This window comes from Aphelocoma coerulescens, chromosome 6, assembly GCF_041296385.1.
Source record: "Aphelocoma coerulescens isolate FSJ_1873_10779 chromosome 6, UR_Acoe_1.0, whole genome shotgun sequence".
In the NCBI taxonomy this organism is placed as follows: Eukaryota; Metazoa; Chordata; class Aves; order Passeriformes; family Corvidae; genus Aphelocoma; species Aphelocoma coerulescens.
Genome location: NC_091020.1, coordinates 29269967 through 29289252, shown reverse-complemented (window position 1 = coordinate 29289252; position 19286 = coordinate 29269967). Strand labels below are relative to the sequence as shown.

The following is a 19286-nucleotide window of genomic DNA, read 5'->3' as shown; positions in this document are numbered from 1 at the left end:
TTTTATATGATGTGAGTTACTCTATGTAAAAACACTTACACATTTAACCAATTCCATCTGCATAATTTAATTCAGTTTGGCCACAGCAAGTTCTTTAGGGTAAAGGGTAAAGCAAGGCACACAGTGAGATAATGCCCTTACTTGATGCAGATCTGAAAAGAGTATAATTACGAAAAAAGGCAGTTTGTGGGGTTGTCTCTGTCTCTCCTGAAGGCAGCCACTGATGCAGGTACTCCACTGTAAAAGGCCACTGGGTTGGTCAGGCAGGACCTGCCCTTGGTGAAGCCGTGTTGTCTTTCTGAAATCACCTCCCTGTTCTCCTTGTGCCTTAGCAGAGCTGCTGGGAGGATCTGTTCCCAGGCACAGAGGTGAGGCTGATGGCTCAGTGGTTCCCAGGGTCCTCATTTCTAGCCTTTTTAAAAATAGGAGCAACCTTTCCCTTTTTCCAGTCACCAGGGACTTCACTTGACTTCTATGACTTTCAAATATCATGGAGAGTGGCCTGGCAACTACATCAGGCAATTCCCTCAGGACTCTGGGATGCATCTCATTAGCTCCCATGGACTTGTGTTCACAGCTCTTATTGACAACACATAGTTCATATGTGACCTTGGGAGAACCTGGTGCAAAACCTGATTAAGTTTCTGACTCAGCTCTTTGTTGGGATCTTCCTGGTAAGGTTCACACATGTGGGTGATGCTGAAGTTCTTCAGCAGTAAATGCTGCCCAACATTTAGATGATGTTTCCAAAGGTGACTCTCAGAAAAGAATTTGGCATTTTGGCCCTTGTGTCCTAAGATCCCACAGGTACAATGATCATTTTGATTGAAGAGAAATACAGATTAGGTATTAACAGGCTTTTCCTTAGTTTGCCAGGATTGCCAGTATTTCTGACTCATATAAAACCTATAGCATTTATGTGATAGCATGATCTTACATAATCTGTGTAAAACTTTCTGGATTCAAGTCCAGTAGTCAGGACTGACTCAGGGTAGCATAAGTTAAATATTGTAACTTTTGCCATAAAAGTACATATTCCACAGACAATTTGGAGGGTGGAATAACATGCAGAAGAAAGAAATTTTTTAAGAAAACCTGAATAAGAAGAAACAAGAAAGAGGACTCTGGGATTTGTCTCACTCAGAACTTTCTATCTTTTTGAATATTTTGTGGGGTTTTTTTTCTATAATTAAGTCTCTTTATATATATATGTGGGATATGTGGGAAAAAATTAAGTAAAGATTTCTATTAATATTTGGTGTGAGTAATTTGGAGCTTAGTTCTCCTTTGAAATATATAAATGGGAACTTTTCTCCAGAAAGATTAGTGGGAACTGTCCTGGAAGCTCAGTGTAATCAGTGAAAGGCCATGTATTTATTTGAATATCTTGTCCATTACTGACTAATTGCAAATTCTAGTAAGAGTCTTATATTGAAAGTAAGAGAGCTGTCTTGCTTTCTTGTCATTCATGTCAGAGAAAACTATTTATTCTGAGCTTATTAAAATTCTGATTAAATTATCAGGCTTAGTAATGCTCTAGATTTTGTTCCTTTCTAGTATAACTGCTATAGGTCTTATTTCCCTAAAAAACAAGCCAGTGGAATTATGGTGGAACATATGGGAAAATTTATAGAAAAATCCAATCGTTTCCATCATTATTCAGGCCAGTCCTGGCCATCCTTGCCCACAGAAGTTGTTATTGGAAACCTATTCTGTAAGAATTTGTCTGTTGTTCCAAAAAAACTCTGATTTTTCTCACAATGATTTTCAAGAGGAAAGATCCTGCATTGTGCAGAAATAGATATATTCTAACTGATGAGTTATCTGCATCAGACAAAGATGCAGTGCTGACTTTTACCTTTTTTATTACTCCCTATGTTATTCTCTCTTGATTTTCAAGGAAAAAAATAGATTTACATACAACTGATGGGATCATACTTATTTTTAAAAATACTATCCTACTTTATACAAGACATACTGGTTCAAAAGTGATGAAAGGAGAACTTTCTGGTTTATATTCACACAATGCTAAGTGACAGCAAGGTATGCTGCACAGAGAACACAGTTCAGTCTTTGGGATACTTTTCTTTGAAGTTGCAGGTTCTATGCTTTGCTCTGACACAGATTTTCTCTGTGACCTTGGAGAACGCACTTAGGTCCTCAAGGGCATTGAGACAGGACTTGGAAACACCTCTTGTTTTGTAATATATATTAATGTTTGGGCATCTTTAAAACATCATGAGGTGCCTGTTTGGCTCTCTTGAAGCATGAATACCTTTTAAAAATTACCTTAATGGATCTTTTAACACTGTGAATTAGAAGCTTAGGCTGTCTGTACAGTCAATAACAGAATGCAGGAGGTAGGTAGGATCCTACTTGCCAGCTGACTAATTCAGAAGCCTCAGGTAGATGCCTGAAATAAAACAATGTCAATCACTGTTCCTTAATGGACTTCTAAAGTAGTCAGGAAATGGCTCAATCAAACAGCTCAACAGCTGCTGCTGCTAGAAAGGGTCATCTCTGTTGCTTCTAATGGTTCTTCACCCTCCCTGGCTGTGCAGTTCTGCATTTGCCTTCAGTCATGTTCCACTGTTTATCTGAGCCTTTGGTTCAGAGAGCAAATGTAGGGAATTTGGATACAGAAAGCGAGCAACTCTTTGTTAATTAATGTGCTAAAGTAGTTCCCTGAGGATCAAGCCAGTTCTGCAGTGAGGGAAGCAGGAGCATGTGGGTTAGGACTAAAGAGAAGAGGGAGTGCATAGGAGAGTGAGCAAGCCTTGGATTGGCTTGTCCATCTTCTCTGACTCAGCTTCACCTGTAAAATAATGATAATGATAATGGTGTCTCACTTCTCTGTACTTTCCTTTTCCACCCTCTTCAGCTTCCTTCCACATATTCCCTGGATACTGACAGGATCTCAGACAGCAACTACAGGAGCTGATTCAGCTGTCCACGTGCAGGTTGCCTGACTGGTACTCGTGGCTAATGAAGATGTGGCCTCCAGAACTGGTAATTGTCTCCACTGCAGCTTTTCTCCTTTATTTTAATTTTTCTTTTCAAGTGCTAATTACTACAAAACTTGTAGGGATGTAGAACTCGTTCTGAATTATACCTTTTAGCCAACCTGAATTGAAATTCTCCATATCCAAATCTGAAAATTCTTGGAGGCAACTTGATGGAGGGGACAGACAGGAAAATAAAACTCCATCAGCCTCAGTTCCTCAAGAAACCCAGCTAAAAAGCTTGTTTTAATAAATGAGTGCTGTATCTGACCCATTTCAGCCAACATGTCAGTTGAACTTCTCTGCCACAGAGAGTTTACACAATGAATGGAATAAACTTCTTGTGTTCTATAGAATCCCAAGGTACAAATGCCTTTCCCTTCCTACTTCCTAGCAGTATAAAGAAAGGAAGTTGTTAATTAAAAAGCTAATTTCTGCATGTTCCTGAACCTTCTTTTAAAGCCATCTATTAAGTACCACACAGGAGAACCTCTGATAGTGCTAGTAAGAAACTCATTGAAGGAAGTGCATAGGAAATGACTTAATTAAAAATACAAAATGCTGTCATACTACATTGACTGAGGAAAACCTTGGCTCTTTTGGACAAGAAAGAAAATTTGAGTTGTTTGCAAGTGGAAAATTCCTCTAATTTCAGAAAAGAAGCAGGGAAAGGAGCTGTTTTTCTAGGGATGTCAGACCACCAGCTAAGGATAATGCCATAGGAGTTTAGAAAGGGAAGAAAAACTTAATTCATCTTATTCCTGCTGCCAGATTCAGAAACATTTGCAAGGGGCAAGAAAATAGAATGACTTAAGGAATATGATTGATTTGAAGTGTAGGGGACACTGGGGTAATTCATGGCAAATAGAGCTGGATATGACTAAAAGTCTTTGCAGTGTGTGAGCATGAGCACAAATTCAGGCAAACAGATGTGCCAATTCAATTTTTGTGCCTGTATCACCTGATGAGAGGGCATGTGAGTGCTATCCATCCTACTGCTGCTTCCATGCTTCCCCACACAAATGCCTCCCTAGTTGGCTGGCATGAGGGGGAAAGGTGAGCAGTGCCAGAGGGTGGATCTGACAGAGCAGAGGCACTGGCTGGGCTGAACTGGCAGACAGCAGTGGGAATGCTGATACATCTCTTACTGGCATCAATTCCTGACCTGTGGCCACATGATAATGCAATTACCACCTCTCTTAGATAAGATTCTGGTAATTGTGGGTTTTTTTGATAGAAAAATTGTGTAGGCTTCTTGCTAGTATGAAGATGTATAGTGTATGGTAGATCAGAGTGGAGGAGTGTGATTCAGTCTCTCCTGTCATTTAGTTTGCATGTTGGCTCCTTGCTGAACATCACAGATTGGGCTTTCTGTTTTTTAGTTCATAATTGCCCATTCTGAAATTGATAAAAGTCTGCTGTAGTGTTTTAACTGCACTGTTCTGATGTGGTCTTCTAACCTGTCATTCTTGACAAACTAGATTGTTGCTTTGCTTAACTCTTGCCACCATCTAATAATCTGGTGGCGTAGGGGTTTTCCTTTTAGTGTGGCATGGGAATATTTGGCTTTACCAGGCTGGAGGCCAGGCTGCCATGGGTAAAGGTATCCACCAGATACTGATCTTGTTTTTCTGGCACGTTGCAGTTGGTCGCCTAGTACTTTTATTAAGATGCCAGGAGGAAGCCGAGTGCTCTTTTCTGTGTGTTAACGCCAAGATCGCTCTGCAGACAACATTACTAGAAATTCTGTGTTTATATACAATTTACATACAGTTATGCAGGTATATCTTTGCTGTCCGGTGCGTGAATTTCAAGTTGTGCCACAGACTTCAGCGCCAGGTCCCGAACGAGCAGAGCTGCTGTCGCACGGCGCTGTCAGTGACTCCGGGAGCAGACACGCCTATCCAGCACTCCAAGGAGCTGGAGCTCTGCCGCGCTGCTTTCCTTGGCGTTCGTGGCTTTTGCCGGGGGCGCGGCTGTCCCCGACTGTCGCCCTCTGCGGCACCGCGCACCGCACCCCGCCGTGCGCTCCTCGCCCCGCCGGGCGCCGCTCCCCGCTCAGTCACCGCGCCCGGGAGCGGCTGCGGCCGCGGTGGCTCCGCCGGCGCTGCCCCGCCCCGCAGCCGCTCCGCGCCGGCACACGCACACCCAGACCCGCACACACGCACCGCACACACACACCCCGCACACACAGCCGCGCTCCCGCCCCGCAGGCACGCCCGCGGCACCTCCCCGCAGCGCGGCGGGCAGGGCAGGGCAGAGCAGGGCAGGGCAGGGACGGAGCGCGGCGGCGGCGCGGACCCGCCCGCCCCGGCCCGGCCCAGCATCGGCCGCCGCCCCCCGCATCGGCCGCCGCGGCGCGGAGGGCGCAGGGCGGTGCGGGCCGTGCGCTGCCGCCGCAGCAGCCGCAGCAGCAGAAGCAGCAGAAGCAGCAGCAGTAGTTCTGCGGCTGCCGAGCCCGAGCCTGAGCCATGTCTGCCAGAGGTGGGTTCTCCGCCGCGCCGGGGCAGCGCCGGGCTCGCGTCCCCGCGGGCGGCAGGGGCGCGGGCGGCGGAGCCGCGCTGACCTTGCTGCCCCGGCCTCGCTGCAGTGCCCCGCACCCCGAGAGTGCACCGACCATTTCGGGGCACGGGGAGGCCAGGGGATGACCCCCCGCCGGCCGTCGCCTGTCCGGTACCGTTCTGCAGCTGGGCCGTGCGGGGGGCTCCGGCACGGGCTGCAGCGGGGCTGAGCGCCGCAGAGCATCCTCCGGGGCCGGGCAGCCGCCGCACCTGCCGGCGAGGCGGGGGATCCCGTTCCGCCTTTCCCGGCGCCCGGGGGGCGGCTGTAGGGGCACGGGGAAGTGCGGCGGCTCGGTACGCGTTAAGTGACGGTGGGAACGTATAAATGTATGCAGAGAAAGGAACATGGTGCTGAGGGTGGGCGTAGGGTCAGACCTCGGCGGGTGTTGCTGCTCAGGGAATGGTAACGGATTGGAACTGGGTGTCTCATGAGCGCAGCGAGGCATCCGGCTTGTCCTGTCATTGCAAGAGCTCCTGGTAGGGTGTGGTGGTAAATCCAATCGTCAGATTGTACCTCTGATGGACATTCGCATCTGGCTTGAAATTAACGTTTTGAGTTTTACTTCAGATTTGCATTTTTAAAAATTATGGCCTAAACTTGAATAGCCTTTGTCTTTTGCATGCATTTGTGTGTAAACTCTGGCTGTGTGCTTGCCCATTTTGGGCTGGAGATGAACTGATCAGCCTCATTGACTGCAGATCTCATCTTGTCACAAAGTTCTGCTTCCAGTATGAGAAACTGGCACAGATGTGGCACAAAGACCGATGCTTTAAGGTTTTTGTTACAGTTAGTACAAATTAAAGGAATGGAAACATAAAGTTAAGCATTTTCTAAGTGTTGTCACAACAAAGCAGAAATACTTGTAAGCATCTCCTGAAGACAGACAATTATCTGCGCAATAACAAGAAGTAAAACCGCTCCCTGGCTATCTCTGAATTGAAACTGACTCTTTATAAAAATTGTGTTTTACAAATTGACAAACCCCTGAATGGAAGGATGCATCTTATTTGTTCATCCCTTGATCTCTCTGCATTTACGTGTATTGAATACTGCTCAGCATGGACCAGCTCTTTCATCTGCTTGGATTCCTGTTGACATCCAAAGGAGCTTCATGCACGTTGAAGACATCATGTGACTGCTAAAAGGTTGTTGGCATTTTGTGGCTATGACCATACTCCTAAAGCATCACACCCATTTTAGATATAAATAATAAATGGTGTTAGAGCGGCATAATTCTTCATGGAACAGTAGATTTCTTGCTTTAGGGAGAAATGGACTGTATTGGTCTCCAAAGAATCCATTTCTGGAAGAACACTAAGTATAGGAGCATCAGTGCTGTACTAAAGCTGCATTAGTACTTGTGGGGAACACCCAGCAAAGCTTTATAACCTGGAGTAGATTTGTTGTCATTGAAGGGGTACCTGGATTTGAGAAAGCGACATAAAAACTTTGCGATTTCAGCTTTGCAGATGACTCACAAAACCTGAACTGTACAGAATGGGAAGCCAGGGAACATTTGCACTGGCCATCTTCCCCTTCCTTCCCCCACCATCTCTCTTCCCCATTCATCTGCACAACACATGATGTTTGATGCCTGCTTAATTCTGCTGGAGAGCTGCCTGGAGAAGGAAAGTGAATTCTTTCTCAGTCCCTCTTGTGCCATCTAGTTTTTTCAAAGTAATTAATTGGAGAGAGAGAGAGAGAGCAAGACAGCCCATAGGACTTTAGGGAAGTAGTGAATAAGATCCATGAAACAGATGAAGATATTAATTTCTATCAATATATCCTTTAGAGGTTTAACAGGTAGATTTATGTGAAAAATATGTGAGTCTGGGCAAATGAATAGATTTATTTAGTGCTGACCAAAGGCTGTTTGTGTGTAAAAAATTATAGACCATTTTTATTATTAATAATTTTAAACACTACTGCTGTTAAAATTCAACATAGAAACTTACACACTTAAAACTTTTACACACTTAAATGCTATGACAGGTCTTAATGAGGTTACTCATGAGAATGTAGCACAAGTAAGAAGTGAGTCTTAAAGGAGTTAGGGCTTTGTTCAGATGCCAGATAGGGACCCTTTGCTTCATGAAGGCAGATTACCTCATGCATATGCAGTCTCATTAAAACCACGGTATCATTATGGTCTGCAAGCTCAGCGAATATTGATTGTTAATATTTTATGTGGTGTTAGATGTCCAAAGGTGATCATTATTATTCTGAATGCATCAAGCGCTTGGAGCTGTCTGCTTGTTGATGATATATCAAGCATAACTAGCATAGCAAGAGTTAAACATTCACCCTTGCCATTTTTCTTACTAAACTGAAGAAGATATTCAAGGAATAGTAAAAAACATCACAGAATTATCAGTGTTAAATCTGTGCCGCTCTCTATTCATCTCTTTTGCTCCAGGAGGCAGCATGGTGTAGTAAACTGACTGCAACAGATGACAGAAGAAACTCCTGAAATCCAGCAGTACCTCTCAACTTTTGGACCATTCCTCTTAACTCTTTTGCTTTAGTTCCCTGTTGTTATTTAACCAAAACTACCCATATAGTCACCGAAATTATGACAGATTATAAGTCAATACATAAAGTATAACTAGTAGAACAAATTAATGGAATTTTGCCTTAAAATAAAGCTCTGGATTAAAGTGTTTTATGCTTCCCTACTTGTACAATGGAAATAATGGTAGCTAAGTTTTTCAGAGGGGCTGCTGTGAGGACTAATGGCTCACCTGTGCTGTAAGATGAATTTTCTGAAATTTTCCTTTTTTCCTTCCACTCTTCACAGACTACGTAGTTGCAGTCCTTCACACCTGTCCCTCACCTGCTGTTGTTACATAAATGGAAGGCCTCTAACATTCTTCCACCATTTTCCTTGTAGTTTGGCTTGAGCAGATGTGTTGAACAAATGCCAGATGAAGCAGCACAGATGAGTATTCCCAGAAGCTTGAACAAATAATCATTTTGGAAATCTTGTGACTGAACTAGGAGCTGAAATGAACTTTGAAAAATCACTTTTCCCTCTCAAGTTGGAGTCCTTCCCAGGGCACTCTCACGTCCTGCTCTATAGCCTGTTGGGATCAGTGGAGAGCTGCCATTGACGTCAGTCAGGCTTTTTAGTTTTGCAGTTTGCAAAAGGCTTAATATTCTACTTCCAGCTGTTGTTAAGTAGTTGCTGTTAGGACTCATACATGAGTGAATTTGGGTGTTGGAGTAAGTCTTATAGATTGTTGCTTACCTAAGGGCTTGCTTGCAAAGAGCTGTAAATTCCCTGGATGAAAGACACTTTTCTAAAGCCAAGTATAACTGTGACCTACTTGTGCATGTTATCTCACACTGCTTAAAAACTGTCAAAACTACTTGTTATCATGAAGGTCTAAGTTAATGGAAAAATGGCTATTTTTAACTATTATAATCTTCAGTTACTCTACAGCAAACCGGCACAAATGGGAGTGTTTGGTGTGATCAAATACAAAGATGTTTGCTAATTTTTTTTCTTAAATGTTGAAAGAATTAGCATGAGCTGTATTTAGTCCAGTAAGCAACTACTTCAGGAAAATGAAGACATGTGAAATAGGAGGTTTATCAAAAGCATTGTGGCTTTTTCATGAAAAAGTCTCTGAATTTTTACAGAAGCTAGTGTTGAAGAAATATTATTGCTGTCCAGCAATAACAGCTTGTAATGTGCCACTCTGATGCTGCAAATGTGGATATTGTAGAGAAGGCAGGTGCAGTTTTTAGCCTGCTCAACAGTCAAAGTAGTAGAGTTGTTTAGCTTAAGAACTTATTTTATACGGTAATCCTTGTTTTTTCCTATATGATTTTTTAACAAATGTAGATCAAGCACTTCTCATTTCAGACAAATAAATCACCATGACAGTGGTGAGAGAGAGGCTTTGTCCTCATTTTACAGGTGAGAAAAGTCCTGAACTTTTTTTTTTCTTTTCCCTGAATCTGAGGGTCAGGTCAGAACAGGGGAATTTTTGCCCTCTGGGCCTCTTCTCAGGCGCCTCATTTGTTCTTACACAAGTTGATAATAGAGTTCTAACAGCAGATGATAAACTTTGACTCATTATGTTGTGGTCTGGTAGCAGTTCTTTCTCCATGGACACTGTGCACGTTGCTTGGTTGATCTATCGCACAGTTGGGAACTTTTGTGTGAAGAAAACAGATTTTCAATGAGAAATTTACATACTAAATCTTGAGTTCCTACCATTAAGAGTCTATTTTTCTTCTCCTCAGATAGCTGTAGACATGGCTGCTGCTGCTGGCAGTGATGGTTTTGATTGAAATCTATGCTGAGTGATTTAAAACTTGCTGCTGGGAGCTTCTGGTCAATGTTTTATTATGGTCTGTGATTTTCAGGGTAATATTGCTCATATCTAAAGGAACCAGCCACTTAAGAGGTGGCTGCTGTATCCTTTCTGAAATCTAGTGCTGTGTTTTTCTACGTGTTGTCAGGAGTATTTCTTTCAGGCATGTCATAATGTCCCTAATTCGTGATGTGACTATTTCATGGCTGTCACCAAACACTCTCAGGCCAAGTGACCTGGAGAGTGGGACAGTGTGAGCTGCCTGGACATTTCCTTCATTTTCTAAGTGGAGAATTTTAGTATGTTTATAGTAGTTAAGTATTGTAGTTTTACTGCTTCCAGTCCTAGTGATTTTCCCCATTTTCCTTGGTACAAGGCTCCATAGCCCGAAGGAAGGCATTCTTGGCAGGGTTTGGGGCTCTGCAGCACTACCTGAGGCGGGCTCTGTGTGCAGTCATGCCGACACAGCTGTTTCCCTTTCTGAATACCTATGCAGGGCAGGATTTGGAACTGGCTCTGAGAGCTTTTCTCTCCTCAGCTTTTGCCCTGAATTTCTTCTATACTGATTTCATACTGTTACTTAATCCTGTCTGTACTTTCTATTTATTTCTTCTAAATACATGTAATGACTTATGCTTTTTTCACTAGTTACTCATTTTAGGGTTTGAACCTCAATTTAATGGTTTAAGTAGCTCAGAATCAGCACCTGGATCATCAAATCACTGAAAGCAGTACGTGTCTGTACATGAGAACCAGTAGCTGCACTTGAATCTTTAGGCCTTGTAGACCTTTTGTTTCAAGGGGAAAGAAGAATATTTTACAGAGGTATCTGATTTAAACAGCAGTATCTCTTTTAAGCTGGTAATTTTTAAGGTTTGATGCCTTGTCCCATCTTTTTTCCCCCTCCACAAAGCTTAGTGTGTGCTGTTTAGCCTTTGAGATTTATGAAAATTAGTCCTGAATGCATGGAAAAAGTTGCATAGACTAATGGCAACAACAAGAGGAAACTGGGACAATGAGGTAGAGTCTTATTTTAGATGCATGGCTTTGAAAGGAATTGCAAAGAAGGAAAATAAGCATCAGCTTATGGAAGGAAAAGCCAGCAAAATTGCTTTTAGTGAAGAACACCAGAACCTCATGTGTTTCACAGTCTCTGAAAGCAATCTTTTGGGGATTTTTTTTTTCATTTTAATAGGTTTGAATTGAATATTTAAAATTATTTTTTAATCTAATCTGTTAGTAATTGAAGATGAAAACCACACATGGTTAGTTCATGTGATTGATGTGGTATTTCTTAGTTTTGCAGTGCTAAGGCAGAAACACACTGTGGAAAGCAGACTTTTGCCTGTGAGTTCTGAGACCAGCAAGTAGCCTTTAATTCTTTTATCACATGGTGTTTAGGCAACGGTATCTTTTATAATTAGGTGTTTTCCTTCATTAAAAGCTAAAGAAAACTCCTAAACATTATACAGCAATAGCAGAGAAAAACTGTGAGACGTTCTTTTATTTTTAAATACTCAGCCTTTATTGTGTCATGTTTTCAGAAAGAAATAAATTTTCAGAAGCTCACACCCAAATTAGAGTCCCAGTTCTGTAAACATTCTTGTGCATTGCATTCTGTATTTTTAGTGGTCCCATATGTTGTGGAGAGAAATCCTTAGTTTGTAAGCAAGGTTGGACCAGACAGGCTTCAACAAGGTACACTGGGTGATGGGGTTGTTTTATGTCCTTTTCCTATTTGCAATCCAGAGTTTAATCTTGAATTAGGGCTTTGGCAAGTCAGTTTGCTCCATGTAACTGATGAAATGCAGCCACATCACAGTGCAGTGCCTGCTGTTCACATGCACGTTTTTGGGTTAAGGTGCAGGGCTTTGGTGAGAGCTGAATAGGGGCTTCCTCTGAGCACCTGCCCAAGTTCTTGTGTGGGTTCTGCAGCCTGTGTTGGCTTCTGTGCTGCTGCAAAGTTTGTTGTGGCCAACTTACACATCCTTGGAGTTATTTCTTCTTGGATAGAAAAGATCATATGCACTTCATGCTTGTTGAAAACTATTACTCATCCTCTGAACTCCACATTCTGAAGTGGAAGGAGAATATGGTCTCATCATTGTAAAAAAGATTGGTGTGTAAAAAAGTGTGATGAGCCACAGTGTTTTATGGCACCAGTATGCCCTCTGCCTCCAGAGAGGAGGTTGCTGGCATTTTCCTGCTGTGCTGATAGGATTGCAGGGAGAAATCCATGGGAGAGATGCCTGCTCTGTGCAGCTGTGACTGAGGGCACTCTGAACAGAAGCGTGAAATAGGAAGCATCGAGAAGATGATGTTCTCAAAGGTGAGGCAAAAGGTACTTTTATCCCCTGTGGTGTATTTGCAGTTTCATCTTAGAGGGTGGTACAAGAAAACCAGTCCAAGCCAGCCAGCAAATTGTGAGGTTCTGACTCCCCAAAGCCTTTAGACCTGTGCTTAGCTCTCTTTGGAGCATGCTGAAGACTGCAGTACGTGTTACTGTTCATTGATGAAGCCAACAATGTTTTTTTCTATTTCTTACTCACAGTCTTTTTTCCTGGTAACTTATTGCCATGGCACTAAGAAATTATCCTTTTGGAGGTCAGTCAGAGAAGTGAGTGGTCTTAGCACAGTGGACTCTACAGCAAGGGCATGATAAGAAGTTCTGGTTTACTGCTTCCTTACTAATAAATGTATTTTATTCTGTTTCTGGAATGGCAAAACAGGTCATGTATCATCACAGAGATGGACACATTGTAATAAAAAGTGTGAAGCTGAAGCAGTTTTTGCAACATTTTTTTAATACTTGTCATTCCCTTTGCTGTACCTCAGCTTAATAAACGGGCTCTCGTTTTGACTGTTTCCTCCAATATAAGTCTTATACAAGTAAGGACTCTGAGATTTCACTCAATGAAAGGATTCTGCTTTAATTACTGTTATTATAAATCTGATTTTGTTTCTATTACATCAGGCTCGTATGAAGCATCTTTGATCAACAGAGAAGTCAGCAAAACTGCTGTTCAAATTACAGTTTCCTTTTAACTAGTGATGAAAGCTTTCAGTTTATTTTTGGCATTAGAAAGCCTGGGAGACAACCAGGTTATATAAGAGCTGAAACCTAGTTAATGATAAAGAAACACAGCTAAGAGCCTTTAATAATAACAAGTCTGAAAAAGATACTCCAGCTCTAACTCTTGGCCCTACTTAGAGAACATGCAAAACAGTTTATGCCAAAGTAATGGCTTTCTCTGGTGCCCTGTGTTGCCACTTATCTTAATCAACATTTGTGGGAGAGCTGACTTCCAGAAAGACTGTGTGAGATGAATGAATTTCACACAATTAGGGTGTAAAAGAAGAGATGAATTTAGGACTTTCTGTGTCACTGAAAATAACAGTAAATACCTTGTTCAGTGGAACAGGAACACAGTTGAGCCTGTGGCCAACAGACAGTGTGGAAATCAATGGTTTTCTCACAATGGAAACCAAAAGGAGAAAACCATTATTTTTCTGGACTGAAAGCACACCTGAGTGGAACACAAATCTAAGCACCTTTACGATTAAGTTTAGTTGCAAAAAGAATAGTGCTGAGTATTATCCATGTAGCAATATTTTATGTCTGCTAATGAAAGCCAACATAATGTGACCATACCGATTTTCTCTACCTAGGACGTTCCTTATCCCAGTCAGAAGGGTGTGTCAGGCATGGACAGGCTGTGCCAAGGTGTGTGTGAATGCCTCTGTCCCACAAGAGGAGATCTCCAGATGTCTTGACTGGTTTATAACGAGCAGAGATATAAAACCTACTACTTTTCACTGGAAGTGTGCCTAGTCTTACTTTCCTAATTTTGGTTTCACCTCTTCTTATGAATGTCCTCTGCATATGAACGTAGATGCACAAGACACCATTTGAATGTTTCTGTGGCCTTCTGCTGATAAAATAATTAAATGATAAATTAAATGATAATCAGACAATCCATTAAAAACTTGTGGCATATGTAAATAAGAGCAAAACTTATTGCAAGTAGACAGTATTGTTATATAATAATGTGGTTATCCAAAACTGTTTATTCTACTTTATGAGCTGAAGATAATCCCAAAATTATTCAGTCCAGACTTTGATCTAAGGAAGAATAATAAAACTTTGATCATTGTTGAATTGGCAGCTGCTATAAAAAGCCTATGTTATATTTCTCTCTTAGTAACACTAGCTAAATCCAAAGTAACTGATAAAAGATTTTGGTGATTGCAGCTTAAGGAGGCTTTCAGACTTGACCTGAAGTAATCTCTGTCCAAAAATGTCTATAAATACTTTTTTCTATTTTCTGTTGCCAGATGTTTTGATATTTGGGATGAATAAAAAAATGTTTTGTGTACTTAGATGTGCAGTGCACATTTGGAGTCTTATGTTTTAAAGAAAAAGGTTCTGGTTAACTGATTATGTTCATATATGATTTGATTCATTTGCAACAAAATTCCAATACCTTTGTCTTTATTTCTATCTTTTTGAAAACGCCATTTAAATTTTTCAAATTGCCAGTATCTGTGACTGCATTATAGTGGCCACAGTGATGCCATATTTGTTTTCATGCTTGCAACATAGTAAATGTTTTCCTACATGTTTATGCAGGAAACAGCACTTGTGACGCCCTTGCTTTAGAGCTGCAGCTGGACAGGGGAAAAATTTCTAGCTTTTTTATTATAAAACTTATAAGAAAATGTAAAAAACCCAAAAAGCCATCTAGCATTTTTTTTCATCTTACATTGGGATTTTTGAATATTAGGAATTATAGGTATCAGCAAAGCTTGCAGACTACTGGACTTTCATTGGAACTTTTGAATTTCTACCTTAATACATTCAATAAGGAAAATGGCTGGAAACTTAAAACTCAAATGGCAGTTGATTTTAGGTTCCTTAACATATTTTTTATTTTCAGATATAGCATGACCTCAGTCCTTAGGTAGTGCAGGGGTTTGTCAAATCTGTGTGGCAGGGGTCTAGAGAGGTTCATGTAGCGTTTGCTTAATTGTTTCAAGAGTCAAGTGGCATGAAAGGGCTGTGTCCTGCTCTTCCCTCTGCCAGGCTGGCCTGGCACTGTGCATTTGGCTTGTTCTGTACAGCTTGTGGTGGTACAAAAGTTCAGCAGGGCAAGAGCCAGCCTTTCCCTTCCTTTGAGTTTTCCTGCTGCCTGGCTCCCTGCTTGACGCAGGTACCCTGCAGATCTAAGGTTTTCTTTAGGAACACTGGTCTTGTGGTTTGGCCAATAAATCCTGTTGAATTAAAAATATTCAAAATTTAGGTTTGGGAGACTTTGTGACTTCTTGCAATAGAAATCTTCCCCACTTTCTCTTGTCCTCTGCTGACAGCATTTGTGGATACTGGGAGTCCTCATTTTTCCTTTCTGCAAGGCACAGGCCAAGCAGACCAGTACTGTAAGATGCATTTTATCCTCTGTCCATTGTTGCCACTCCGTATTTATCAAAAGCAAAAAGACTACGTGCCTGAAGGGGGATTAAGAATCCTACCATCTTGCTATTTATGATGCTCAGGAGGTATTTTTAGTAAAGGTTGTCGGTGCTGCTGCTCAAGGGAATGGCTGGGGAGAGGGTAGGTCAGGAGCAGCCAGCCAGAACTAACGGGTCCAGTGGCTGGAAGTGCAGGGAAGGGGTAACCCCAGCAGAGATCCCGTTGGTGGCTGTGTGCATGCACAGGGACATGCACAGAGACAGGTTGGGTGTCTATGTGTGGAGGACAGCTAAAGAAACTGGAACCACCTGTGCAGCCAATTGAAGGAGGGGAGGAGATTAGTTCATGCTCCATTCCACACAATTTCTCTTCCTGAAAGATTATCAGAGTTACATGAAATGGTTTTTCTGTGATACTCAGCTTCCACAGCTGAACCTTTCCTCCAAATTTACAGATCCAGCAAGATCTGTATGTTGCTATTAGATTATGACTCCGTTTTCCAAGGAAGCAAGGTCAAGACTGAGCTTTCTACCCTTATTAAATTTGCTTCCTACCCTTTCCTCTCGAGGTTGAGAAGCCATGAGAGCAGTGGGTGAAAGAGATTGCATGAGCTGTGGAGAGTGGAAGAGCTCACCCAAGAATGCTGAGGAAAAGAGACATATTTAAAGCAAAAGAGGCAAGAGAGTGTGCATAGAAATCTTTCAGGCTGGTAGAGAAGCAGAACTGACACAGACAGAATGGCCCTGAATCTAAAAAATATTAAAAGAAATGGGAATAGAGAACATTTAGAGTTACAAAAAGGAATTATAAGTGCTCTAGTGTCAAAAAGCTTTTTGTTTTTATTTCTTTATTTTTTGGGCCCCCCAAGTAGCCTAGCAATCAGTCAAGGGGAGTGTGTGCTGGACCAACTGTCTTTGGAGTTGCTGCAAATATTTTTGTGATTTTCTGAAGGGAGTCAAGGGAAGTATTGGAATGTAATAGCCTGAGGAAAAACTCTTTGCTGCCTAAAACCTCTGAACGCTTCACAGACTGATCTAGGAGCTGATGCTCTGCCAGATCCTATTTTTAAGCAATTAGGTTTATGAAGTTATGTTTCTCCAGCAGTATCACACAAGCATAGGGCCTGGAAAGGCAGTGGGGAACACGTGTGCAAGCATATGACTTTTGGGGAGAAAAATAAAAAATTAGGTGCCATGTTTCCATGTTTCCTAGCAAAGGGCTAATTTTAAGTGAGACTCAGCAGCTCCAGCCCTGGTGTGTTTCCATCCTGCTGAATTACACGGTCTACTTAAAAGTAGGATCTGCTGCTTTCCCTGAATACATACTTAATTTTTTTTCTACTAAGGCTTTCATTGCACTGCAAGTTGCTGTTTCAAACAGAAGTATTAGTAGATTTCCTAGGGCAATGAGGAAACCCCATCAGCTGGGGCCTGTAAAGAAACTAGAAAATATGCCAACTGAAGTCCTGTGTTAACTCACTGGGAATGGGTTAATGATGATGTACTTTTGATTTCTGACCTGTCTAAAGGCACAGGCAAAACTGATCAAAAATGTTTCCATGAGTGTAACAGTAGTTTTTCTGTTTACAAAATACACTTAATGAAATTGGGGAGACAGAAAAAATTACAGGAAGAGAAAATAAATTCCACAGGGATCACTGCTGCTGCCTAAGCACCAGTAATATCATTAACAGTTCAAAATTTAAATCTCTGGAAATCTCTGGAAATCAAGCTGGAAATCTCAGTTTACTTAGTGTGTTCTCATTTTCTGATTTCCAGCAACAAATGTTGTTTGTCTGAGATTTTTCCAAATTCTAGGATTAAAAAATAATGTTTTGACACCAACTGTGGGAGAGCATTGCTGCATTTATAGTGCATGTTACTGTGCCTAGTGAGAATTTCTTTAAAGTGTGGAGTCCTTAATAAAACATTAATTGATGTTTCTTCCCCAGATTGAATTCCAGAAACAGTACTCATCATGGACTGAAATAGTTTTTGGACTCTATTAAGTTTAATTTTCTGCCCCACCCTTCTTAATTTCTGTAACGCAGAATAATCCAGTAGGAAATCTTTCATTCATCTTTTCATTCTGTCCAACATTATTTACCACCAGTGTTTGTGGGTTCTCTAAACATTCTATTCTTAAAAGTTGGTCTTGGGACCAAAAATGTTTATTATCAAATTCATTTTCCACTAGGAACTGGAAGTTAAAAACCTTTCTAAAATGGTTATTTTCCTGTTCTGAAAATGTCCAGCAGTACTGTGCTTACATTTGAGCCTACTCTGCAGTATCAGAGGGTGAGGCAGGCATAGAAATTTGATCTTTTCTGAGAGTTACAAAAAATAATCAGCATGTCTTTTATTTCTGGTCTGTTTCTTGCCTGAACTGTTAGAAACTGTTTAGAAACTGCAGTGTTTATTTTATGGGCAAAGAATATATTGGAAAAAAGTAATTTTTGGTAGTGGAACTCTTGGAAGACAAGCTGTATTCTCTTTGATTGTGTAAATCTGGAATAACTGGAGGCCAGCAGAATAATTCCAGATTTGTGCCAGTCAGAGAGAGGAACTGGTCCGATTTTTGGTGTGATCTGAAGAAGACGAAGATACTGAGCATAGGACTGGTTGTAGGGACAGTTGCCTGGAGGCAGGTCGAGGCACACAGCCTTTTCAAGGCACTTGCACCATCAGCAGTTTGTAACTGCTGTGGTTTAACTGCAGCCAGCAGCTCATCCCCACTCATCCGCTCACTCTCTGCCTTCCGAGTGGGATGGGGAGAGAGTCGGAAGAGGGAAAGTGAGAAAAGTCGTGGGTTGAGATAAAGACTGTTTAATAGGGAAAGCAAAAGCCACACACACAAGCAAAGCAAAACAAGGAATTATTCAGTGCTTCCCCTGGGCAGGCAGGTGTTCAACCATCCCCGGGGAAGCAGGGCTCTATCGTGCGCAATGGTGACTTGGGAAGGCATCACGCCACCACTCCAAACATCTGCCTCTTCCTCCTTCCTCCTCAGTTTTCTGTACTGAACATGATGCTGCACGGGCTGGACTGTGCCTGTGTTGGGGTCAGCTGTCCTGGCTGTGTCCCTCCCAGCTCCCTGTGCCCCCCAGACTGCTCACTGGTGGGGTGGGGTGAGGAGTAGAAAAGGCCCTGACTCTGTGTAGGCGCTGTTCAGCAATAATGAAAACATCACTCTGTTATCAACACTGCTTCCAGACCAAATCCAAAACAGAGTCTCTTACTAGATACCATGAAGAAAATGAACTTTACCCCAGCCAAAACCAGCTACACAGGGTTCTGTGCTGTAGGACACACAGTTTTGTTCAGGTGTGTTTAGTCTGAACCCCTGTTTTGGCGACTTCAAAACAAGGGGAGTTTGCACATTCATTATATATGTAAGCAGAACAGAGAGCCTCAAGAATACATAGTTCTAACGAAATTTAGCTGATAATGAAGATAGTTATACTTTGGCATGTTTAAAATAATTTTAATTGTATACAGTGATTCATAAGCTACATTAAGCTGAATAAGCATTCCCCTATTTGAAAGAACAGCAGTGAGCATTGTGATCTTTGGGGAATCATTCATCCTGGCAGTTACAGGAGTCTAGGTAAAATCTGTATTTCATATAGAATCTGCTTTATCTGATCTAGGACATGATGTCCTAGAAGGAAGGTGTGAAAATTAAGCTGTTTCTGGAGTGTCATGACTGATATCAGATGTAGGTTAGTGCAGAGAAAAGATGCTGTATAAAACTTGGAAATTGATCCTACTCTTAATGAATTCCATTTCTGTATAGTAACCAAAATATTGTTGTCCCTTCCTCCCTCTCTCCTTTCCTCTCTCCAGGCTAAACACTGCATTGAACTGAGTAGCTCCGATGAATTCTTTTGCCATCCTGGCATACTGGAAAACTGCTAAAACCATGAGGAACTCC

At 41.9% G+C, this 19286-nt stretch overlaps 1 protein-coding gene across 1 annotated transcript in view; it reads left to right on the top strand.

Moving 5' to 3' along the window:
• The first annotated feature begins 5347 nt into the window (after positions 1–5347).
• The window catches only part of ABLIM1 (actin binding LIM protein 1), a 193983-nt gene continuing 180044 nt past the window's right edge, over positions 5348–19286 (top strand). The window contains exon 1 of the mRNA XM_069020080.1: positions 5348–5486. Coding sequence (XP_068876181.1) covers positions 5474–5486 — 13 coding nt within the window. The 5' untranslated portion in view covers positions 5348–5473. The remainder of the gene's footprint in view (positions 5487–19286) is intronic.